Raw genomic sequence first — 26,510 nt, 5'->3', positions numbered from 1 at the left:
ATTTCCCCACTTCGTTTTATATCAAATCATTTCAACACCTTCATGTTTAATTACATCTGTTCTGGTAAAAGTGCAAAAGCCCAAATCAATCATGCTTTTATATTCATTTCTTTGCTTGGTGTATACATGAATAGATTTGTCAGATATATATTTTTCTAAGCAGATTAGATAAATTAATTATATGTCATCAGATTTGTTCCTTTGCAACTACAAAGAATCTTTTTCTCCAACTTAACCTATAAATCTTCCAATTGTGCACCCATTTCCACTGTAATCAAATCCACCAACCTTGCTGCTGGGCATTCTCTTTTTTTCTCTTTCTTCCATTCTCACCAGTTATCATATTCGCATATCATGTCATATTTGCATCTATACAGTCACATCACTTAATGCAGGGGTGTCAAACTCAAAGCCTGGGGGCCGGATCTGGCCCACGGGATGCTTAGATCTGGCCTGTGGTGTTGTCATATAACTCCGTGTGTAGGTGTGGGTCACCCATGGTCCAGTGCATAACAGGGCATGCGTAGCCACGCTGAACCACATAGGAAAAAACAAAGTCCTAAAGAACATAACATCCTGATAGTACTCCATAACATCCTGATAGTTCATAACATAACATCCTGATAGTTCACTCTAGATGTGCCTTACCCAACGACGTCCAGGATTTGACAATATATAGACAGAACTTCCCTGAGCAGTAGATTAGCAATTGTATTTTGACAGGCTGTCTTAAATCACATGCTGATTGCTGATTGCTCCTCCTGCCTTTGTCCTATCTCAATAAAAGGGGCTCCCAGACCCCCAATCTGGGTCGCTCATGTCCGTGTCTTTTCTCAACATTGGCCTCATGGACGAACCACGGGTACTTCACACCGTGGGGCCACCTTGGAAACAGCAAATGACCGGCCCACAATGCTCTGTCAGCAAAAATGGAGCTCGGGAGCCCATTTCACTAGCAGAGTGCTCAGGCCACTACAGGCATCCCTGACACACGAGTGAAGTGGAGCTGGCCACCCCACCCTGGCGACGTCCATCCTAGCCCCCCCCAGGTCAAACACAACCCTGATGCGGCTTTCAATGAAATTGAGCTTGACACCCATGACTTAATGGAAAGCATTAAAAAAAATTCCAAAATTCTGCCAGTGCTCATATATAATTCTTTCATTATCAGTCATCATTCGCATGCAATTATCACCAAACTATGAAGTGCACCTTTCATATGTACCCATTACCGTCTAAGCCAATTCATGCATTTAGCTCTCATTCATGCAGGCATACCTTGTTTCACTGCAGTTTGCATATCTTTATTGCAGTTTGCAGCAAAAAGATCTAGCTGAAGATTTGGATTAGCAAAAAAAAAGATCTAGCTGAAGATTTGGATTAGCATTTTTAGCAATTAACTATTTTTAATTAAAATATGAACACTGTTTTACTTAAACATAAAACTATTGGACACTTAATAGACTATATAATGTTCTGTAAACATAACTTTAATATATACTGGGGATTTTAAAAAAATGTGTACCTTGTTTTATTGCAATATTTGCTTTATTGTGGAAGTCTACAATATCTCTCTGATATGCCTCTTATTAAAACGATAGCTTTTCCATCTAGGTGGAGATAGCATCCAGAATGGGTTGACCTCATCTGCTCGCTGATTGGACCGAGTCTGCCAAAGCTGTTGTTTAGACATGCCCTTGTTGCTAGCCTCTTCCAGCTTTTCAACTCAGTCGACTCAGCAGGACGGTATTATCCTTCTCCATTTAACTGTATTTGTGCTTACATTTGAACTTTAACATCATCTTTCATCCATCATTTCTTATTGTGAGTTATTCCAGTTGAGTCACTGGATCGCCAGTCCTCTGGGAGGACTGAGCCTTGAGCCTTGGCTCAAACCCTGCTAAAATCTTCCATATAAGATTGTCATCAGCAGATAGACACAACAATATTAACTTCTATTACCTATCATGGCTCTATATATTTGTTTTTTCCTTTAAAAATAAAAATAAATGTCAGCTTAATCAACACTGTAACCCCTGAAGAGAAAAATGGGAGGAGAGTGTGGCTCTAAAGCTGTAAAAAAAAGTTGCTTGGCCATGTCTATCTAATGTACAATTTGAAATCAGCAAACTATATAAAATCATTCAATTGAATTATTTCCATGTAATTCACAATATGGTCACATGACTTTACAGAAATTATAAAGTAAATGTAAAAGCCTGCCAGTAATTTAGGAACTTTTCAACATTTACATATTAAAGAATTATGAATTGGTCCTGGTTATTAACAGGATGTAGACATCAAAGTAGCTAATAAATGTAACAGTGTGGCAAGTTATGTGTACCCTTAGTACAGCACGTTATGCCTCTATTCTATGAGCTACAATGACTGTCAGTTTGCTTCGGGGTAAAATTCAAGGTGCTGCTTTTCATCTTCAAAGTTCTACATGGAGTGGGGCCAGGCTATATGAGGGACCACCTCTTCTCCATTACATCTATCATCCCAGCAGGTCCAGGAGAAGGGCTTAAGGGTTTTCTCTACCTGTATCCCTTTGATGGGACATAGAAAACGTGCCTTTTCAGCAGTGGCTTCTGCCCTCTGGAATACTACTCCCCCGCAAGGTGAGGTTAACTCTATCCATAATAACTTCTGGAGAGCTCTTAAAATATTTACCGGTATTTTCCAACTAGCTTGGGAATCCCATTAGGAGCCTGCAAGATGTTTGGATTATATCTAATTGGTTGTTATTCTCTCCCAGTCTCTTTTTTATTTAAATTTATTTTTCCTGATGGTCATGATATTGTTTAATTGTTACTGGTTGTTGTTCATAGGCACACTGAGTGAGATGGGTAGGCATACAAATGTGCTGAATAAATAGTGATATTTCTTACCATTTCACAGTCCAGATGGAACAAAAACATAAATAAAATACCATAAAATACTCATAAATAAAACAAAGAATATACAATTAAATCTAACTAGATAACAAACCTCTTTACTCCAGAAAGTATTAACTAAATAAAATGACAGTTGGTCTTACCTGAACTGTTGTTTTAGGAGGTTTTGCAGGATTAGCCAGGTTCCCGCCCTTGTGTTGGTCCAGGGATTGGGGGAGTTCAGGGGATAGGGTGTGTTCCCTTATGACTTGTTTTCAGGTGTTTTGCAGTGGTCTTGACTCGTTGAAACTGGGAACCAGAAGCAAGGAGCACAGAGGCGTGGCTTCAAATTAACTCTGTCTCGAGGCCAATTGGACATCACAATACCCAATCCTGGCTAATCCTGCAATCCTGCAACAGTTCAGGTAAGACCAACTGTCATTTTTCGGAGGAATTTTGCAGGATTAGCCAGGATTGGGACATACCCAAGTTAACGTCCCTCAGGGGGTGCACTATTGGTCCTGGGCCCCTCATGCGCTACCACCTATTGTAACACCCTACGACCTCACTGTGTCAGCCAATGCAAACACATCTAACCTGTAGTGCCTGATAAAGGGAGACAGGGACGCCCATGTAGCCGCCCTGCAAATCTCCACGATAGGCGCCTGTGTGGCCTAGGCCACCGAGGTAGCCGCACTCCTGGTGGAGTGTGCTGTGATGCCCTGGGGCACCGGAAGGTGCTGAACCACATACACCAATGCTATGGCCAGTTTGATCCACCTCCCTATAGCCGAGGAGGACACCCTTTTCCTGAGGGAAGACAGATAAAAGGAAACAGAGCGCCTCAGATTTCCTGAGGTCCTCTGTGTGCCTCAGGTAAATGTGCAAGGCATGCCTGACATCCAGCTGGTGCCAAAGGCGCTCCCTATCATGAGAAGAGTCCAGACAAAAATCCGGTAATACCACCTCCTGCGACCTGTGGAAAAGGGAGTTAACCTTGGGAACAAAAATTGGACCCAGTCGCAGGATGACCCAATTATTGTGGAATGTACAAAGATCTGACCTGGAGGACAACACCCCCAGTTTGGAGATGTGACAGGCTGCGGTGACCGCCACAAGGAACACTACCTTAAAGGTTATGAACTTCAGGTCAACCGTCCTCAGAGGTTCGAATGGTGCTCCTGTCATTGCTTGGAGAACCATAGTGAAGCTCCATGTCGGAAACCTGTGGACTACCGGGGGATGGAGATTCCCCGCACCCTTCAAAAACCTCTTAATTAACGGGACCTGGGAAAGTGGAAGGAGCCCCTCTCCCCAAATAATCGTGGAGAGGGCCGCCACCTGTCTCCTGAGGGTGCCATGTGAGAGCCCCCTATCCAAATCATCTTGGAGGAACTCCAAGATGTGCGGTACCGAAGCCTCATGAGGATTCACTCCTGAGACCTGGCATCACTCTGCAAAGACCCGCCAGGTGGAATCATAAATCCTAGTGGTGGAACCCTTGCGTGAAGCCTCAATTGTGGAGATCACTCTCTGTGAAAGCTGGGAGGCTCTTAGGCGCTCCCGCTCAATCTCCACACAACTAGCTGCAGACACTGTGTGGCTCAGGAGGCACCAGATTCCCCTATCTGAGGTCCACATCCCTTCCTGGGATCCTCCACGGGTGTGACACTGACAGGCATATTAGGTCCGCAAACCACGCCCCGTGTGGTCAGTAGGACGCCACTAAGATGAGCTCTGCCTTCTCTGATAGCACTTTCCGAACCACCCCAGAGAGAAGGGAAAGGGAGAGGGAAGGCGTAGAGCATGCCCTCTGGCCACGAATCCAAAGCGAGTCAACTCCCTCCATCCCCCAAGCTGGGAACTGAGAGAAGAACCGATCCACCGGAGCGTTCTGTGGTGTGGCAAACAGATCCACCTCCGGATGGCCAAACCTGGAGCAGATGGCCAGGAACAGTTTCGGAGAAAGGAACCACTTCCCGTAGTCAACCGTGGCCCGACTGAGCCAGTCGGCTTGATGGTTGTTCACTCCTGTGATGTGCTCCGCCCTGAGCAATCGTGTGTCATCGCCGCGGTTCGAAGAGCCTGGAGTGTGTATTGCCCTGTCGGCTGACGTGGGCCTTCGCCACCACGTTGTTGGTCAGCACCAAGACATCTTGATCCTGAACATGGTCCTTGAAGTGCCGCAATGCCAAGTGAATCGCTCACAGTTCCAGCCAATTTATATTGTGTTGGAGGTCCAACCAGGTCCAATGCCTCTGCGCCATCTGGGACTCCAAGAGAGCTCCCCACACATACAAGCTGGCGTCCATTGTCAAGATGAAGCGCTCCAGCTCCCGGAACTCCCAGCCCTCGTGTAGCGCTGTGGAGAGCCACCACCTCAATGACAGCTGGTGGTGGTGTCACTGGAACCTTTTCCTCAGAATTGCTGGAGTTTGACCTCTGATGCAGCAGGAGACGCCACTGGAGCAGCCTCGCATGTAGATGAGCCCAAGGCACCATGTCAATGCAAGAAATGAATTTCCCCAGCAATTTGGAGAGCACTACTACAGGAACAAAACGTTGACTTCTAACTTATCTAACTAAGGCTAACAAATTAACTTTACAGTCGTGGGACAGGAACACCTTCCCCAGCTTAGAGTCTATGATGGTCCCCAGGTGAGGAATCCTGGTGGCGGGAATGAGGGAACTCTTATCTAGATTAACTGAAAAACCTAACCGCTGTAGTGTGGATACCACCAATGAAAGATCCTCCCTCGCCCACTCAAACGATGCTGCTTGGACTAAGATGTCATCAATATAGCATTGGATCGTGACAGAGCGTTCACGGAGGTAAGCTGCCACTGTGTCTAGGACCTTAGTGAAGGTCCGAGGCGCCGACGCCAAGCCAAACGGTAGTGCCCTATACTGGTAGTGGCTACCTAAATAGGAGAACCTGAGATACTTACGATGGCCAGGGAAGATGGGAATATGGAGGTAAGCCTCCATCAGGTTGATGGAGGCCATGAAGTCACTGTGCTTGACCCCCGCCAAGATGGATTTAAGCAATGCCATCTTGAATCTTCTATAGACTAAGTGAAAATTTAGCAGTTTAAGATCCAGAATTGCCCTCCATCCCCCTGAACTCTTCGGAATGACAAAGAGGTTGGTCCGGTGGAACCAATTCCACTGCCCTAATCTCTAGGAGGTGTCGGATCACCTGCCTGAGAGAGGGCTGAAGAACGACGCAGAGGCAGCTATCTTGATGGCCCACACGGAAAACTGGAATGTTTTACGAAGGGTGAGCTCTGCCTTCTTGTCCTCGGCCTACAAGTAATCAACCACATTACCGGACACTACCGTTGACGTGGACGCCAATGCCACCACTGGAAGGTCCACTGTGGGCATCTACAACGCCTCAGAGAAACTAGGTTCCATGTTAAAGAACCTCCTATCACTGGTGCTGGGGTTGGGAAATGTTCCTGGCTTTTCCCACTGCTTTTTAACTACCTCTAGGAACAACTTAGGGGCAGGTATATCTTCCTTCGCTGGAGGAGGCTCTGAGTAAACTCGATCCTCCGGCTTTTTCTCCGGACCACCCTCCTTGGCACCCAACTTGGTGCCCTCCGTCTCACCCAGTTGCGCTGTGGCCCTGGCCTTGCGCAACAATGACTTGAACGAATCTGGAGGAACCAGACCAGAGAATTCTGGTGCCCCAGGTTTTGAGGGATCCTCATCATCAGACATATCTACCTCTCTCTGAACCTGATCCCCTGCCATGGAACCCTTGCTAGGCAGAGAAGGAGGAACAGGCCGGCACATCTCCAAGGGGGAAGGCCTCAGCCTGGCCTGAGCAGTGGCACCCCTCCCCGGGACCTTTGCCACCATTGCGGGTCACACAGACCCCTTCTGTAACCCATCAGAAATTCCATGTGAAATTGCAGAGAAGATAAACCCCTGAATGCTTGCTGGAAGCTTCTCCATGTCTCTAACGAAGGAATCCTTATCCTCCTTTTCTGCACAGCCTTCAGACTGTGGAGCCAATGATGGCCTGATGGGACTATCCCCCCCTGGCTCCCCTGCACTGAAAAGGATCCCTTAGATAGGGGCCCTGTTCCACCATGGAGAGTGGGGGAAAGTGAAATGTCCCTGAGATACACTGGGGAATCCCCCCTGTGAGGAGACCTAGACCTGGATCTAATGGGCGATCTAGACCTCAAGGGAGAACTAGGCCTACCCCTCTGTTCAGCCCTGGACACCTGCTTTTCCAGGGCCCTGTGCCTCCTTTCCTCATCCTTCTGCAAGGCCTTGGAGGATTTTTCAGCTGCTGCAGTTTTTTGCAATCTCACAGAGGCTGTGGGCCTCACTCGGGCCCCACTGGAGGTCCCTTCTCCAGGGGACAATGGGGGGGGGGAATCCGGCCTCTCCTCTGCATCTGCCATGGCACCAGGTCAGGGCTCCACCAGGCTCAGCCCACCAGAAACAGCAGCGACCAAAAACAGCTCCCCCCAATCACTCACTGCTTCCATGCGACGAAATCAGCCTCTGGTAAACCTTTCCTGCCCCTTTTGCAAGCCATATGGCTCCAGGCCTCCTGGTGTCAATCTGGGCCTGCAGGGCCTTGCTGCTGCTGCCGCTGTAGAAAGGATGACTACCCAGGAAGGCAGGGATGAAAACGAGGCTTCATAGTAGCCTCTGTCCCAGGCCATGCAGCCTGCAGGAATTGAGACCCCAATATGGCCGCTGTAATGGCGTCCTGCCTCTAAAGCCCCAAGAAGCGACTTTTAAATCCCTTACCGGCGGCCAGGAGCGAGCCACGCCAAGGGAAGGCTTCCAGGTATCAGATGGAGGCAAGGGGAAGAAGGCAGGGAGAAAGGACGTTGGTCTTACCTGAACGTCTATTTTCTGAGGGGAGGAGGGAGTGGTCACACATGGGTTTTATCACAGCCTGATTAGTCCAAGACTGAGAGGAAATCTATAAATACTGGTGCCTGTCCACTGTTAGCCCAGATTCTCGAACATGAACGGTACAACTGAAAAGACAAGAAAACAACAACACAACAAACCCCGGGAACCTCCCGGGACCTCCCCTTGGCCCCAAATGACAGAACTCAGGGCGGGTTGTGACCATTCCCTCCTCCCCTCAGAAAATAGATGTTCAGGTAAGACCAACGTCCTTTTTCCAGAGTGGGAGGAGGGAATGGTCACACGTGGGACATACCCAAGCTAAAGTCCCAGGGAGGGAAAATAGAACACTAGGGCCCAAGGGGAGCCTCAGCCGCCACCCCCTGTAGAACCCTACGACCGAAAGACGCGTCCGCAGATGCGAAAGCATCCAGACGATAGTGCCGGATGAAAGAAGTTGGAGAAGCCCAGGTAGCCGCACGGCAGATGTCCTCAAACGGGGCCCTCGTGGCCCACGCTGCCGTGGTCGCTGCGCTCCTGGTAGAGTGCGCCATGATGCCTGACGGAACCAGTCGCCCCGAGGCCACATAGGCCTCTGAGATGGCCTGACGCAGCCAACGGCCGATGGTAGCCGAAGACACCCTCGAACCCAGCGACCCAGGTTGGAAGGAGACGAACAAGGCCTCCGACTTGCGGAAGTCCCTGGTCCGCCGGAGGTAGATCCGCAGAGCGCGGCGGACATCCAGACGATGCCAAAGACGTTCCCTGTCATTGGCCGGGCCCGGGCAGAAGTCGGGCAGGACGATCTCCTGGGCCCTGTGAAAGGGAGTATTCACTTTCGGGATGAAGGCCGGGTCAAGGCGAAGAACCACCCTGTCCTGGTGAAAGTGACAAAGGTCGTCCTTGGAAGACAGGGCGCCCAGCTCGGATATACGCCAGGCGGAGGTGATAGCCACCAGGAAAACCACCTTCAGCGACAAGAAGCGCAAGTGCACAGAACGGAGGGGCTCAAACGGAGCTCCCGTTAATGCCTTGAGGACTAGGGGAAGATCCCACGTGGGAAATCTGTGAACGGGGGGAGGTCTAAGATTCGCCGCCCCTTTAAGGAAGAGTTTGACCAGAGGTAACTGGGAAAGGGAAGAAGACCCCGCCCCCCCCCAAGACCGAGGACAGAGCAGCCACTTGGCGATGTAAGGTGTTCTGCGAAAGTCCGTCCTCCAGACCTTTCTGAAGGAAACCCAAGACGTTGGGAATGGAGGCCCTATCGGGAGGAATGCCCCTGGGAGAGCACCAGCGGACGAAGGCCGGCCAGGTGGAGTTATAAATGCGGGTCGTCGAGGGGCGATGGGCCGCCTCGATGGTGCGAATGACCCCGGAAGACAGATGTGCACCCCTTAGAAGCCGCCGTTCAAGAGCCACGCGGTCAGCTGGAGCCACTGAGGCTCCGGGTGAATCAGAGCCCCCTGTCGCAAGACCACTTCCCCTTGCGGAATCCTCCATGGGGGAGCCACCGACAGCTGTACCAGGTCCGCAAACCAGGGCCTCCTGGGCCAAAACGGGGCCACCAGAATGACCAAGGCTCCTTCCATCACCACCTTCCTGACAGTCCCCGGGATGAGTGGAATGGGGGGAAAGGCATAGAGAAGGCCTGGGGGCCACCGGCTCCTGAGGGCATCCGTGCCCTCTGCCGAACTGGACTGGAAACGGGTGAAGAACCGCGGAAGCTGGGAATTCTCGGGAGACGCAAACAGGTCCACCTGGGGGGGCCCGAATCGTCGACAGATCTTCCGGAACAGCGACGGGTGGAGTTGCCACTCGCCGTTGTCCAGAGTCGCTCGACTGAGCCAGTCCGCCTGGACGTTGGAGAGCCCCGAGATGTGCTCCGCCACCAGAGACTGCAGGTGTTTCTCCTCCCAGGACCCCAACCGCAGAGCCTCCAGCCAGAGAGCTCTCGAGTGGGTCCCGCCCTGACGATTGATGTGTGCCTTGGTGGCCACATTGTCTGTCAGGAGGAGCACGTGGAGCCCTTCCACCGAGGAGTGGAAGTGACTCAGGGCCAGTCGCGCAGCCTTCAGTTCCAGCCAATTGATGTTGTGGCAGAGGTCCGTGGCCGTCCATCTGCCCTGCGCCATCCGAGAGCCCACCAGGGCCCCCCACCCAAACAGACTCGCGTCCGTGGTGACGGTCACCCTGTTCGGCTCCCAGAAACAGCACCCCCGCTGAATGGCCGGGGAAAACCACCACGCCAGGGAGGCACCACGCTCCGCTGGGATGCGGAGAGCCCGAAGAGAGTTGCTCAGGCGTCCTCTCTGAAAGGGGATGAGTTCCCACTGAAGGGGCCGGAGATGTAGCCTGGCCCACGGAACAATCCCGAGACCATCTTGCCCAACAACTGTGACAGAGAGAGGATGGAAGTGGACCGCTTTGCGCGAACGCCTTCTGCCAGCCGACGGAGGCTTACCTGCCTCTCCTGAGACAGACGCACCACCCCCAACCTGGAATCTATGACTGTCCCCAGATGCAGGATGCGAGTGGAGGGGGTGAGATGGCTCTTGTCGAAGTTTACCGAGAACCCCAGGGCCTGAAGACTCCGAATGGTAAGCCGAAGATCTGAGACAGCCTGAGACAGGGATCCCGCCTGAACTAAGACATCGTCTAAATAACATTGGAGTCGAACCGGCACCGATCGCAGATGAGCTGCCAGAGCAGCCAGGACCTTTGTGAAAGTCCGCGGGGCCGAGGCTAGGCCAAAGGGAAGAGCCCTGCACTGGTAATGGTGGGACCCGTGAGAGAACCTCAAGAACCGGCGATGAGCGGGCAGGATGGGAATGTGAAGATAGGCCTCCGTGAGATCCACAGAGGCCAGGAAATCCCCCTTTCTGATACCCTGAAGGATAGACTTGAGAGATGGCATTTTGAATCGCCTGTAAACCAGGAAGCTGTTCAGGCGCTTGAGGTCTAGAATTGCTCTCCAGCCCCCCGTGCTCTTCGGGACCATGAAGAGATTTGAGTAGTGGCCCAGGCCCCGTTCCCCTGCGGGAACCACCTCCACGCTTGAATTTCGAGGAGGTGGGCGATCGCCTGAACCATCAGGCGGTGGCGCTCCTGACTCCGGGACGGAGGGAATGACCGGAAGAGGTTTGGAGGAGTGGAGAGGAATTCTAACCTGAGCCCGTAACGAACCGTGGCTCGGACCCAGGTGTCCGACGTGACTTCGTCCCACCGGTCCGCATAAAGAGCGAGGCGGCCGCCAATAGGATGACTCGGGTTCGAGTCACTTCCCTCTGCGGTAGGGACGGCCGCCTCCTCCATGAAAGGGCCACCGAGCCTGGCCCTGGAAGCGACTCCTGTCCTGAAAAGACTGCCCAGAGAATTTCCTGTCAGAAGGGAAAGAAGAGAAGCGCTGGTTATAGCCATAACTAGGAGCCCTATACCGTTGCCGATGGAAGGGACGCGACTTGTTCTTGGCCTTCTTAGTCGTGGATGGAAGGACTTTCTTTTTGTCCTTATCCTCCACTAAAATGCGAGTAAGGACCTCCCTGAAAAGATCGGGCCCTTTGAAGGGGGCAGCCGCCAAATCCCACTTTGCCTTGTTGTCCATCTGCCAGTGGCGTAACCACAGGAGCTTACGGGAGGTGACAGAGGTGGCCAGGGCGCTAGAGGCAAACTTAACCATATCCAAGGTCGCATCAGCCGAGAACTGACACGCTGCCAAGATCTTGACCAGATCTTGATGGATCCGGTCCTCCTGTATGGGGATGCGCTCCTGAAGCTTCTTAAGCCACATGACCATGGCACGATTAAAATACGAAGCCGAGGCCGCCGACTTAATAGCCCACGCTGTGGCGTTGAAGTTCTTCCGCAAGGTAAGCTCTGCACGCTTATCCTCCGGCTTCATCTTGTCCGCCGCATCGCCCGATACCACTGGGGAGGAGGAAACCAGAGCAGCTACAGGGGTGTCAACTGTCGGGAGCTGAATGGCCTGAGCAAAGGTCTGCTCAACGTTATAATGCCGCCGGTCGGTACTACCTGGAGAAGAGAAATTGGAAGGGCGAGCCCACTGGTCAGTCAGCACCTCTAAAAACAAAGGAGGGGCAGGGATCTCTTCCTTGTTGGTGGCCGTGGCAGAGAACATAACCATGTCGGGATCCCTAGGGGGGGGCACTGAAGGATCCCCGGTTCCGACCTTGGTGGTGTGCCTCACCTTATCCAAGAGAATTTTAAACATGGCGGGCACAAAGAGGACCTTGGAAGAAGGCTCCTCAGAAACAGTGGTATTCTCATCATCCGAGAATCCCATCTCCTGGGGTAACTCCCCCCCCCCCAAGAAAGAAGCCTCACTGACCATGGAAGGAGAAGAGGCCCGAAACTGAGCCCTGCCAAGCCCCCCATGCCTAGAATAAAGGGAGCCCTTGTCCCGCTGGGCAATGCCCCGAGTGATGGCTGCAGAAATAAGCCTTTTAATCCCTTCAGGGAGATTATCCAGATCCTCCACATCCCCATAAGTAGAAGCAGGGCCCTGAGGAGCCAACCTTTGGGGGGAACAGGGGCCTCTTGATGTACCCTCCAGGGGATCATCTGTGGGGGATGGGGAGCACCCCCTCCTGGAATAGGCCTGAGACCTACCAGGGGAGCTATATGAAGAAGCCGGGCTAAATTCCCAAAGGGGAGACCTGTCTGAAATAGGCCCAAGAGGGGACCTGGATCTGTCCCTAGATGAAGTCTTGGAGGACTGGGCCTGCCTCTCTGCCCTGGCAAAGGTCTTTTCCAGCGCCCTATGGTGCCTGGCCTCCTCCCTAGTGGATGACCTAGAAGGGCATCTAGAAGAGAGGGATCTCTGAGGGGGAGCCCCCCCACCTCCTGATCCAAGGCCTCCTCACTCCCAGTTGGGCCTGCCACTTGCCCCTGGGGAATCTCCGCTCCCTCGTCCATTCCCCACTCACGTGTCCAACAAATGGAGCAGGAAACCGGCCTCCACGGTCCCACCTGAGACCAGGGCCTTAAGCCTGTGGGGAGACCTAGGCTCAAGGCCTCGCGCTAGGCCGCACTAGGCCCGTCGAGAAGGCAAGGCCTCGCGCACGTGGCAGTCCCCAAGATGGCTGCCGGAACTCCATGCGCGGGAGAAAGAGGCTGCAATGATCTCCAGCAGCCCAGCCAGGCTTTTCCAGCCGGCGCTTCTTTAAAACGAGCGGGGAGAGCCGCACGGCACCCACGCACGCTCCCCTCACCCCCGCTCTGTCCCCACGGCGAGATAGTAACGAGCCCGCAGCGTGGCAGCCGCCCGGAGCAATCAGCTGTAAACCAGGCGGCTCGTGCGCTCCTCGAGGCTCCGAAGCCACTTTGATGCCTCTGCTGCAAAACGGGCTGCTTCTAAGCAGCCGAAACGGAGCTGGCACCCCTGCACACCCGGGGGTCGGGCTGAGGCTCCTGGCCTGTGGGGGGGGGGAGAATAACGCCCCACGGGGCCCTCCCCCAGCCGCCCGAGGCAGAGATCTGTCTCTTGGGGCCGCAGCAGTACAATTTGGAATTTAAAACAATTTAAAGTGCCCAATTAGCCAAATAGAATCAGATTGCAAGAAAAACTTACCCTAAATAGAAATCCTACAGACCAAAACTACTCTAACAGACTTGGACCAGACTGAGAGAGAATCTGGGCTAACAGTGGACAGGCACCAGTATTTATAGATTTCCTCTCAGTCTTGGACCAATCAGGCTGTGATAAAACCCACGTGTGACCATTCCCTCCTCCCACTCTGGAAAAGGAATTTGCAGGATGGCACTGGATTGTTTTTGGAAGTATCAGGAACCAAAAGCAACCTGTCTTTCTTTGGCCAGACAGAGTTGAAACTGGAAACCAAAAGCAAGGAGCACAGTGACGTGGCTTCAAATTAACTCTGTCTTGAGGCCAATTGGACATCACAATAGCCAATCCTGGCTAATCTTGCAAAATTCCTCCGGAAAAGTATAGCATACAATCAGAAGGATAAAACATAAAACCTGCCTGAACTCACTTATCAGGAAGTTACCTTAAGAATGGCCATTGAGAAGGCCCACTCTCATATTTCTGCAAAATATATTTCTGATTTGGCGACCCAAACAGAAGAAGAACCTTAGAATTTCAAGTACAGGAAAATTTACAAGAGAGGATATGATCATTCAAATATCCTCACACTAAGTCCCAAAAGCTTACAAGTTATAGCAATCACTTTGTAGAAGGAAATAGATAAGTAATTGAACTGTTTTAACAGATGAGTTATTTGATCCCAATGCCCAGCTCCAATCAATTATCCAGAGCTGTTGTAACTTCTGAGCTTTTCTGAAAAGCAGACCACAGAAATCCCAAATGGGCTGTAATAAAGACATATATAAATATGGCCAGCTCAGACAGCTCTCAGAATGTCTTTGGCATTCTAGCTCTAATTGTGCATGTAAACATCCTATCAAATTTGAGAATCCAGGTTTCAATACTAATTTAGGACAGAGGCAAACAACTTTTTAAAGCAATAAATACCACTACACAATTTGGCATCAAGTTTCAAGTTATGAAATAAATAGCTTTAGAATGCGGGAAATCTCATACGAAAACAGAGACATTACAAGATTGGGTTCCTTAAATCTTACCCCATTATCATTTTTTTAGATATCAGCACCATCTAAAAGCACTATGTTGTTCAATTAGGAATGTGCCAAAAAGCAAAGATGACTTTCCAAAGGGGGTATAACTGCATCCACAGTTAAGTTAAAGTTGAACTGCCTGTCAAATGACAGATTTCAGTAGTTAAATCTCATCCAGTCCACTATATCCAATATCAATTTGTACGAAACAGCTATTTTAAATGTTTTATCATAAACTTCAGTTCAATTCAGTGTCTAAATACTGACAATAAAATGCTGCCTCCCAGATGACACATGTATTATTTAGCAAAATGACTAGAGATAACTGACACTCAAGATTGCCAATCATGTTAGACATATTCAGAAAAAACTGGTCCATATCAGTAATTTTGATAATCCCTGCCATCAACAATTTTAATCCTATTGTATTTCCTGATGCTTATAATAAACCATAGTGAACGAGCTAGATGCAAACAAAACCACAGCAATGAAGGTGTGTTCCTCTTATTATATGGACATAGTTAAAATGTGCTAATCAAATTGCTATCTTGTCAACAACATTACTACACAGGTTTCATACCCCTTCCTTCACTTAGCAATACATTTCAAACCATAGTTTGGAGGCAGTTTATATAGTTAGCGATAATTACTGTCTGCCCAAATGTCACAGCAAGTTAATGTGTTGAATAAATTAAAGAAGAAGAAAATGAATATATGCTTGATTCGAAGCAAGTTGGGGAGAAGGTGAAGAATGTATTAATGATACCAAACCCTACCTATGTCAAGTTAATAATTATATTCTGATGAATGCCTAGTTTGTACACCTGACAGGGCAATGAGATTGAAAGACTGTCCAAATTATTCTAGATTTCTGACATAAAAAACAGGGCTTTGCCAAGCTATTGGCCTCCTCCACTCAGTGAGAATTAAGGATTATTAATTAATAAAAATGGAATTGTTTCTCATTTTAGAATAATTAAAAATTCAAATTATGAATACAAAATTTCAAAAAAAATATTTCTGACCTATTACAAGTTACAAATGGAAGTCTGTTGTTAATGTGATGAAGTTCTTACATTTTTCATAAACTGGCAATCATTGTTTGGCCTGCAAATATAGAAACCTTAACATGATAAAGAATAATGTAAATGTAAACACAGTACAAGTAAATCAGTGCACAATCAACACTTATCACATTTCTCACAGCTAAGAGAGACCTGCCCTACTTAACAGTTGTTTGCTACACAGGGTGTGGAATATCAGACAAGCCAACTGAGTGAGAAGTCATAATTAATTGCAATATTACCAAGCAGAGATTAAAAAAAATAAAGCAGCATTATTATTATAAACCTTACAAGTGGAATCTATAATATCTTGTTTAATTTTTGTTAGTATTTCCTCCCCAAAAGTTATAAAATTTCATTTAGCCTCTGAGAATATTCAATATTTTGCAGCATTATTTTTCCCTCTTCCAGCTATTATCTCCATATGTTCTGAATGTCTGTAAAACCTAATGTTATCTGTCTAACATAAGTAAATGGATACTCTCATATACAGATATTCTGATAATGCATGAAAAAGCAGGAATAGACAAGGTAATTATCTCCATTAGAAAATACTGGTAACAACTCCCTGCATCCTGAATGTTTGCAAAAGTTTGCAACTTGAACTTGAAGGTCCTCCTGCACTTGCAGCTCGTGTTGGAACAGCAGGTGGAGATCATATTTAAGGATGCCTTTGCTTTATCCAGTTTCAGCTGAAATACCAACTGCAGCCTCCCTGGGATTGGAGGATCAATGTCCTTATCACTACCTGTTGGGATTGCTATAAATATTGTAAGTGGTGCACTTTTAAAGATTGCTCAGAGGGCGCAGTTGGTTTAACTATAGTAATCCATTTCTTACCAAGCATTAGCTGATAGCAGTACATTACACCAATGCTACAGGTGCTACACCAGTTACCAATATACTTCGAGTCACAAGTTAAAGTCCTGGTGCTAACCTATAAAACCCTACATGGCATGGCATAGAGTTACATACAGAACTATATCTTCCAACTGAAATTAACTCTGGCCAGTTTGATCCACTTGGGAGAAATTGCCATGCTAGAAAAGTTCCCCATGCTAGAAAAGAGGGTATGCAACTCACCAACATTGCTTTTTGGTGTTGCCAATCATTCAGACGGGCTTTCTAGTGGAGACCTCCGATTCAGAGGTTGGTTGCTCCCAGTTGTCAGCCCGCCATGCCAGGAGGTTCAGGGCTGCCCTTCACTTGGGGGGGGGGGTGATGGGAGATCGGGTACATGCATGTTGGACCCAGGGGTTGTCGCCGAGCGTTTGACCATGTCATCTGGAGCAGGGCCCACAGCCGAGTGATCTCCGACATCATGTGCACAGGGGTGCTTGCCAATCGATCCCCCTCAGCGTCCCACATGGGCAAAGGGGTTTGTTCTACTGCTGCATGAGATGCCTGCCTCCCAGCTGATATCTGGAACTGTTGCCCAGGATCAGAGCGTGCGCAATGGGCTGCGCTCAAAGTTGTGCGTGGGACAAGCCTACATCCATTCAGGCTTACAGGCATTGTTGGGGGCACGCCAAGGTGGTGGGGAGGACCTGCAGTAACACTTAAAAAGTGGAAGGGAGCACTCAGCAGTAGCTCTGAATTCAATTCACTCTAGTGTTTCACTGGGTGATGGTTAGAACGTGCCGGTGCGTCAAGGAGAACAATACAATCTACACTTTGAACTACATGTTTGTTTATTCCTTGTTTGCCAAACTGGAACCTGACACCGGTTTGGCCTGGATCAGGCAAACCGGTAGTGGCATGAGGTTCCACCCACATGCCTGGACATTTCTATGCACGCACAGAAGCATTGTGCATGTGCGCAAGCACGAGCGAATTGGTAACACTGGGATTTGCAACCCACCTCTGCTCTGATTGGCTCCCACCTTGACTGCATTCCAGAAGCAGCTCAACATGAAGCTCCTCTGATGGGCTTTTGGGCTGTAATATTATTTTGGTGGGATTATAGATTTGCGCTGCTATTTTATTTGGATTCTGTATTAATTAAATATTTATTAATATTTTAACTGTATACTTTTATTATATATTGTATATTTTACCATGTGAAACTTTGGTTCCTATGGCCTGATTTCTTTTCTTTTCCGTTCCCTTCCCTATAAACTGGATTCTCTCCCCCCCCCACTTCTTTGGCCATCAGTTCTAAGTGCCCCATGTGGAAGATCAGCAAAATCATTTGCTCAGAATTGCAGTGGCATCATCACCCCTTAACTGTAATGGAAGAAATAACCAAGAAGCCAGCAGTTTCTGATTTGGGTCTAGAAGGCTAATCACCAACCTAGGATTGTACTCATTCATAGTATATGCTCCTCTTACAGGTGAAAAGAAAAGTAGCTGGTTTTTTTTGTTGGCTTATGTAGAGAGGAACAAGATAATTTTCTTTATTTAAATAACATATTGCACAAAAAACATGTCCACAGTTTATCAGTGATGCTTACTTGTGGGAGGAAACAGCAGATTTCAGGACTGTATGATCAGTCTGTATGCTTGTTTGTTGGTAAGTCTCTTACAAACTGGCCTTAGAGAACCTATAGCCAGAGGTGGGTTTCTACCAGTTCGCACTGGTTCGGGAAAACTGGTAGTGGTAATTTGGCCTGGATCACATAACCAGCAGCAACCCAGGCTGGCCACACCCTCAAACCAGTTCCCTGGTCTCCACTACCATTGCCGGCATGGTTTTTATTAGTTCATGTTTGTTGTACATGTGCATAACAATTTATATTGAACTGTGCACACACGCACAGCGTGTTTCTGGCACGTGCACGAAATGAACGGGCACCAATGCCAGTAGGAACCCACCCCTGCCTACAGCTTCCAGATTATTTTGTATTAACTCTCAGGAAGGTCACTTCTCAGATTGTCCTTCTCCCTCTCCTTCCCCCTTTTTTGTGCTCTTATGTCACTTTAGGCTGTAGGGACACTAGCAAAGTATAATTGTTCTATTGCTCTTAAATGGTAGTAAAATGAAAGTAATCATTAAACACTCAGTAATCAAGTAAAACATTATTAAAAGGAAGGCCATTTGGAGTCTTATTGAATTGAATTTATATTCTCCTGAGAGGGAAGGAAATCAAGTCTGGTGCCTTAAAAACTTGCCTAAGCCAAAATCATATTTTTTGTTATATTTTCAGATAATCTTCCAGCTAAGATACTTCAAAGAAGTATCTTACTTAAATCACACCTCTAGAGAAGACACAGATATATATTGCCATGATGGACTAAAGGCAGATGGGCTTAAAAGTAGAAGTCATTTCCCTCTAAACAGTGTTTCTCTCAGGATCCCACCCTACTTTTATGAGCTTTTGTTTGTATGGGTTTTGTCATTATTTACTGCATTTTAAAATTAAAATTGAGGATGTTGTAGCTGCTACTCTTTGTCATGATCATTTAATGGTATTTTAATATGTTATTTTTCAAGATGGCCTGGCCAATAATTTTGATTTCATGGACCCCTTCAGAAGGTCTGGGGATGGTTCAGGAGGGAGGGTCATGATGATTATATTTAAAAAGAGATAATAGTTTTATAGTTGTATTTCAGATGGGAATTATACAAGTCCTTCAATTTGTGTACTAATTGCCATTCAATATATTCAGAAATTCTAAGAAGTGGAATACATTACATTCCTTAAAACCATCTTCACTGAGCTAGATGTTCTCCAAATGTCAAGTGCTGAAAATTGCTAAGCTGAAGTCCACATATTTGAACAGAGTCCAAGACAGGAAGACTGCTTTAAAGTGATGCCATTGAAAACAGCATCCCTGTGGTATACTCTCCAATTTTCAAGTATAACATTTAAAACAGCTTACCATATGGATGTATGCTATCACATCAGTCTCTATGCTCCAATTCTTTGTTCTAAGAATTTGTACACTGTGCTATTTTTTTTATTACAATCATCAATAGATGCACAGAGAACTCATCAAAGAGATGCCATGTTTAAGTTTATTGGATGAGTTCCTGATAAAGGTAGATGTGTTCCAGCTCTAAAGTTCTGCTCAAGGACATTACTTTAACTTTTTAAATTTATCCTTTCCCCCTTTAAACCATTTATGCTTCCTGGTTCCCTGGTTCCTGTAGAACTCATTATCTTCACTCACAAGTATTTATCCAAATATTAACCTAATCCAGTGGGACTGTCTTCAAATATTGCCTTTGGAGGAATGAGGCTTCTAAGATTCCCTGACTTTTGCATCTATTTTATATAGTTTATTTCCTGCTTAGTCATAGACAGTTAAAAGAAAAGTAATTTTGCAAATTCTTTAGGAAGGAAGGGGAAAGGTTATTTTTTGTGTACCTTGACACATGCATATATTTATATGACTTACCAGTACTGTTTTTGGTCTCCAGTACCAAGGCAACGTTCTACTTCCAAGTGAAAAGATAAGATAGCAAGTGATAACAGAGACATTCTCTCTCCTTCCCTGCTCCCATCTCTCTCCCTCCCTCCCTCCCCCTTTCTTTCTGCATGATTGACACTGTAAGACTGAGTTGAATGGCAAAACTGGACTAGTCTATACTGTAGGCAAAATTATATATTGCTAAACTCATAGAACTTTTAGAAAATTTGGAATTGTTTAGCATAGCGGGACTGTCCAGCTCACTGCCATCTTGTGGTTTCGATTGTTCGCCAGAGAATATAACCTGCAAGTCTTCTGCGTGCTACAATGTTATGTAATTTGCAGGAAAAATTCTTTTGGAGGACTTAGTAACATGGTCAAAATAACAAATCTTTAAGATACAATGAAGACATTAATACTTGCTGATGCCTTCCAGATGTCTCTGGCATAAATTGCTATCAGGATCACTATAGAGATTTTATTCATTCGCTAAAAAACAGCGGTTGCTTTTCCAATGTGGTACTTGATGTCCATCTCTGCATCTCGATTTTAGGCGATTACATTATCCAAACAGGTAAACCTTTCTTTTTCCTCAAGTTACCGTGATCCAAGTGTAATTCCCCATGTCTATGCAGTGGATCTCACATACATGATCTTATCTTATTCCGAAGACAATTTTGATTGCTTCTTCATCTAAGTTAGTTGTCATTTATAGTTTTGTCTCATCTTCTTCAAGTAAGGAAGATATCTTAACGTTTCAAGATGACACTAATTTGGAAACGGTCACTCTAAATCATATTTCCTTTTCTTTAACAAGAAGTTAATAATTCTTTTATTAATGTCAATGTAAAACATTCACACAACTCTGAGGACTTTGAGGGATACAGACATGCTTTCTAAATAGTTTTAAAAAGAGTTTAGTAAATCTTTAAAATGAACATGTTAAGTTTATGTGTAATACTATATTTAAATAATGGGTATCAAATATGTTATCCAGAGACAAAAACAGTTCCTTTTACATCCTCCATCTCTGATCTACAGAGATCGTCTTAACTGTTGGCCAGCAGGAGACTGTAACCTCTCTCCAACCTATAGATGCTGGACACTTGGTATCTGATTCAGCAGAGTAATATAAAAAACAAAACAAATAGAACAACTGTGCTTATGCCAATATTGAGCCAAGCATTCAAAAGGGATGCTCCTTGAGGTATGCTCAGCACTAGGGAAACATCTCTCTTCAAAGCCCTAAAACAGCTATATCTTTGGAAAGCCCTGAAGACTACTTTAAGGGATAACACGTGTGTCTGTGTCTGTGTGTGTGTACAACTGAGAACTATATTTACTTATGCTAATATAGTCCCTGAAACACCTCTTTCAAATCAGTGCCCTACTATATATTACTTTCTTAGAAAGCTCTGAATTCGCTAGATCAGTCTCTATTTTAGTTTTATTATCAAAAAATGTTAATCTATATAATTTATCACTGGATTCTTAAAATGTGAGATGCGGCAAAATCACTCAACCAATCTTTTAATGATGAATCACACTTCTACCAGTAATAGGCCAAGCACAATAATTTTATGAATAAGTGAAGCTATACATAATTCATGTAGCTAAAATAGCAACGTGACCGAAGATTGACAAAATGCCTCACAGTTTTTTTACAGCTTCCTTATTCTGGAAAAGAATGAGGAAAATATTTTTCTTGGTTTTAATGTTGTCAGAAAATTAAATGTTGTAGATCAGTGAGAACTTTTTTTTAATGTACTGCATTAAAAACCAGTGTTTTCATTTACATTCTCTTGTTCTACTAAAAATGTACCAAATCATTTCAGATATCTAGAATAAAGAAGGATCTAGTTTAGCTCAATCTATTCCCTGCTTCCCACCATTTGGGAAAATATTATTTAAAAAATTCCAAATAATCAATGTTCACACAATGATATGAATTTATTAAATACATAAGTCAACTTGAAGGTATTCTTGAAAATAACTGTTGGTCAGCATGATACTATTTTGCTGAATCGAACTAGAGATATTTTAAGAGAATGCAAGATCATTTCCCTACTTACAGCTTTACAGTTTTGCAACTGAAATGTACACACTTTCAAAAGAGAAAGGAGAAGTGATATACTTTTCCAGTCTTGATACGCAGGCATAATTTGGGCAGGAAAGCATGTATACAATGTCTGCTTCAAATTTTTATTTAAAAATAATTCCCCAGGCCAACCCCAAAACAAGTTTAGTAATGTGTCTGCTTGAAGTAACACGAATAAAATCAAGAATATGAGTATCTAATGTAAAAGATTAGAATGTATCCAAAAGATGCATAGGGAGTGTGCAAGAGTTCCAGCTAAGACTTTGCAATTCTGCAAGTTCCCCTATTTTTATTTAATCCATAGCATAATTTTAGTTATGTCGCAATGAAAGAGAGATTGCCTGGTACAAAAAAAGAAAAAAAATCAACATAAGCACTAGGTGAACCTCCCAAAGAAAAAGTTCCATATTTGAATGTTGCTGAATTGTAACTATGATTGGTTGAAAAACACAACCCCATCCAGAGCAAACAAAACAAAATATGTGAACAACCAACCACAAACCCATGGACTGGAAATTAGTTTCTGACTTTTGGCTTTAGCCAGTCTATGCCTTTTTCCTGATACCAGTTAAATTATTCCACCACTTAGGCATTTATGATGAGAATGCTAATCTTTTGAATCTCACTTTCATTCTTCCGACATAGTATTTACTCAGCATACATTATATTATGCCAAGTTTCAGTGTAGCTGAAAAGAATCCTCTTCATGCTCCTAAATAATGAAACTTTTAGTTCTAAAGAGCAGATTTAGAAAATCCATAAGAGTGACAGTTATTTCAGGTACCTCTCTATTTTGCAGATTCCTGGGTCCTGCATTCTTTATTTATAAATAAGTTAGTCTGGTCATCAAACTCACTTGAAATATCATATCACTGAAATTCTGTTTCCTTTTTCTGTTGTCTCCATTGCAAATTGAGCATAATTTATGAAGTAGTAGTAATAGTAATAATAATAAAGAAATCCAGTTTGGTATAGTAAGTAAAGGCACCAAGTAAGAAATTAGGAGATTGCACATTCTAGACCTGGCAAAATACAAAACCATCTGCGTAACTTTGGATAAGTCACTCTCTTTCACCCCTAGGAAGAAGAAAATGGCAAGCCACTTCTGAAAATTTTGCCAAGGAGACAGCATTTCTTCATATAGTTGCCAGGAGTCAAGACTGACTTGAAGAAACAAATTTAATTTGAATAACTGAAAGAGAGATAGATGAACAGTAAAATATTATATGATTATGTGTCGAGTTATTTTATTTAAGAAATTTATTTGCCACCCATCTTATATCCAACGACCCTCAGGTTCTAATGACCATATTTTTTTTTCAATAAAAATATTACACAAAGTAACTAATTATTTCAGTAATATACTATTTAACAGGCATTAATATTACATACAACAGGCAGGCAAAGATAACCTCAACTGACGATTCTATGGACATGTATGTTGTATTCTTGGCAAAAGTGTAGAAATAATTTGCCCTTGCTTTCTTCTGGGATGTTTTTTTCAACGTTCCAGTCCAACCTTAGTGTTAGCAAGGAAAAGCCAGTCATACATTCCCATGCAAAGCCTTGGTGTCTGGAATCCTATCTCAACTATAGCAAATGGGTTAAGATTTGTATTTCCTTCTCGGCAATCCTCTTGGTAATAGCAATATCAGACTTATATACTGCTTCATAGTTGCTTTACAACCCTCTCTAAGCAGTTTACAGAGTCAGCCACTTACCCCAACAATCTGGGTCCTCACTTTACCGACCTCAGAAGGATGGAAGGCTGAGTCAACCATGAGCTGGTGAGAATCAAACTGCCTAAATGGCAATCGGTGGTCAGCAGAATTAGCCTGTAATACTGCATTCTAACCACTACATGATCATGGCTCAAGTCATAATAATGAGCCATATAAAATCTGAGAATGATAACATCTTTATCATCATAAAGGACACAAAAAACATCCTCAAATTCTTCCTTTAATCTGATTAGTGTTTCTATGGTTAAATATACTGGCCACATTTGTAAATTAAAAATATTTCCTTTCCTCTAGCAATAACTCATATTAAAGAACCAACAAACATTCTGGATGCTACTTAATATTTTCCTAAAAGCAATCTGGCCTTTCCAGCAGGTCTACATTTATAATAGCCCCACTGTGTATTCTGTATAACAGAATAATCCACAGACTCACCAAAGCTTGGTAGGAAATTCAGTAAGTTATAATTCACTGCCAAATTCTCAGACATGACAAATGTTAATTCCTTCTAAAGCATACATTCCAGAAACAGTATTCAAACCATGCTTCCAAACAGAATATGCCCACATGCCATATCACAGGCTCTAGCCAATTCCAACAGACAGGCATGCATTTCATTTCAAATGCAAAGATATTCTCCTAATGAGTCCAATTGTTTACTCACATTAATTGTTTGTAGGACTGGAACTTTTACCATAGGATGATCGGAAACCTGCTTAAGGGTGTTGGGAACCTAGGAAAGTCATAGGTGAAGAAGCATCTATTAAGACCTTCAGATCACTGTCATTTCAGGAAAGAAGATTTAGAAATATTAAAGTACAGAATAATCTGGCACCTGTGGGGAATGTCCATACTATATAAAGTTCAGGCAACATGTACAATTAACTGTACTTCAACTGGTATAGAAAGCAGCTTCTCTGTAACTACAGTCACAATTTACTACTGTGACTGAATAAAGAGTTAAAATATTTTTACAGCTCAGTGACGGAGTTCACATACTTTAATTAGCTGTGCCTTATATACTAAGGCACAAATGGTTGTCTTTGAATATATTGGTATCAACCATGATTTACAAAATGGCTAGAATCATAAAATACATCATGCTAAAATGAAAAAACCTGTATTGTAACCTAATGCAGTGTATGAATTCAAGTGATATTTGTAATTCAACTGCCAAGCACTGCTTTACAATTACAGAAGGCAAAGACAAGTTGCAATATTTTGCATTCAGTCACAAAATTACTAAGCAATATATAACAAGCCGATAGTGTGAAGTGCACAGATCCAGACACAGTTTAGGCAAACAGCCTAAGCTGATTTCTCTTTGTCTAAAGTTCACTTGGTAAAAGTGATTTTTATTACAGCCAGGCCCCCAAGCCTCCAGATATGTACTTTTGCATTTTTAGCAACTATTCTTTATATTAGACTTTATGCATAAAACACAGAATAAAAGTCAAGAACCACGAAGATTCATTTTACACTTGATAACAGCTTTAAATAGCCAAAAAAGTCATTAGACATTAAACTGCATTACTGAAAAGCGTTTGAGTCACTTCAACATATGTAGAGGAAAACCTTCTCATAAAAGTATATAGAATCTTCAAGGGACACCTGACATGTATCAAAAGAAACTTTGCTAGTTTTTTGAAATAGGCATAAAAGAAAATTATTTTGTAATGAAAAATAAAACAAAAGAAAGGAACAAATACTCCAAAGATTTGGACCAAAGCAAAACAGAGGAACACTACAAAGATGTGGAAACCTTGACAGTAGCACACAACTCTAGTACAATTTTGTTTCTACTTTTTTGTACCTCTGAACTTCACATTTCTTATGTTTTCTTCTCTTCGCATTCATTTTCACATCTTCTCTTCTTTTTCTCAGACATCCAAAAACAGTCATCCACAAACAGAAAAAATAAACCACAAGGTTTAAATCCAAACCTGATCCTCAATTGAAGGTTGAGACTATCAACTGCATACCAAAAATGTCTGTGATGTTTAATTAAAAACATACAAAAGAAGGCAGGAGCAGCAAAAGAGGCTTCACTAATTAACAAAAGGACCCCCTCCTTATAATACACAACAGCCTCAACCTACAAGGTTTCATCACTTCAACAAGCGTTTCCCCAAACCAACGTTCCCAGAGATAGTCCTAGAAGGCAAAAAGCTCTGGCCCCCTTAATAGGAAAGCCGGAGTCAGAGCCCCTTTCCTTCAGGGAATCCGGAGCCCCGAGAACACCCCGGGCTTCTCCCAGAGCCTCGAAGCCAGCTTCGATTCGCTTCTCCTCCTGGCGCTGGTTTGAGACCTTTTCGCCCCCCCCCCCCCGCCCTCCAAAAAGATTCCAACACGACGCTGAGCCTAAACACACGAACGGCCACTAACCAGCGCGACGCCCGTGAGACTTTTGGGGGCGGAGATTGTACCTATGGTCAATTGCACCGCCGGGCATTCTCAAGTCTCCGGGACACACCCCCAGCTTCCTAAAAGGCAAACAGCTGCCTGACACGGACTCCCGCAGCCAACCTCGGCAGCGCCACCCCGGCCACTCGCAAGAGCTCCGGCAGCCACACCCCAGGCACCTACCTGAGAAGGCTAGAAAGCGGGTGCCCCCCGCCGCCTCCGCCGCCGCCCCCCGAAGACGCCGAGCCGCCCCCCGAGCCGAAGCCCGAGCTAAGCCGCTTGCCCGAAAGCAGCTTCTCCACGGCGGGCAGGTTCCCCGTGCGGGCGGCCTCTAGAAGCTCCTGCTCTTTCCCCATGGCCCGACGCGGGCCGGGAAACCAGCCCCCGGTCTTTACTAGTCCTCCTCGGCTACCGCCGCTGCCTCAACCCGGCCGGCGCGTCCTTCCGGGGCGGGGCCAGAATAGCCACGCCTCCC

The 26,510-nt window shown here is 45.4% G+C and overlaps 1 protein-coding gene across 5 annotated transcripts in view; it reads right to left on the bottom strand.

The window, feature by feature from the left end:
• ANKS1A (ankyrin repeat and sterile alpha motif domain containing 1A) overlaps positions 1-26,474 on the bottom strand; it is a 137,522-nt gene extending 111,048 nt beyond the window's left edge. For all 5 annotated transcript variants that reach the window (XM_032218726.1, XM_032218724.1, XM_032218725.1 and 2 more), the window contains exon 1: positions 26,219-26,474. In XM_032218726.1, coding sequence (XP_032074617.1) covers positions 26,219-26,391 — 173 coding nt within the window. In that variant the 5' untranslated portion in view covers positions 26,392-26,474. The remainder of the gene's footprint in view (positions 1-26,218) is intronic.
• Between the last annotated feature and the right edge of the window lie 36 nt (positions 26,475-26,510).

This window comes from Thamnophis elegans, chromosome 5 (assembly GCF_009769535.1).
Source record: "Thamnophis elegans isolate rThaEle1 chromosome 5, rThaEle1.pri, whole genome shotgun sequence".
NCBI lineage: Eukaryota > Metazoa > Chordata > Lepidosauria > Squamata > Colubridae > Thamnophis > Thamnophis elegans.
Note: the sequence above shows the minus strand (reverse complement) of the source record. Positions and strands in the feature narration are given on the sequence as shown.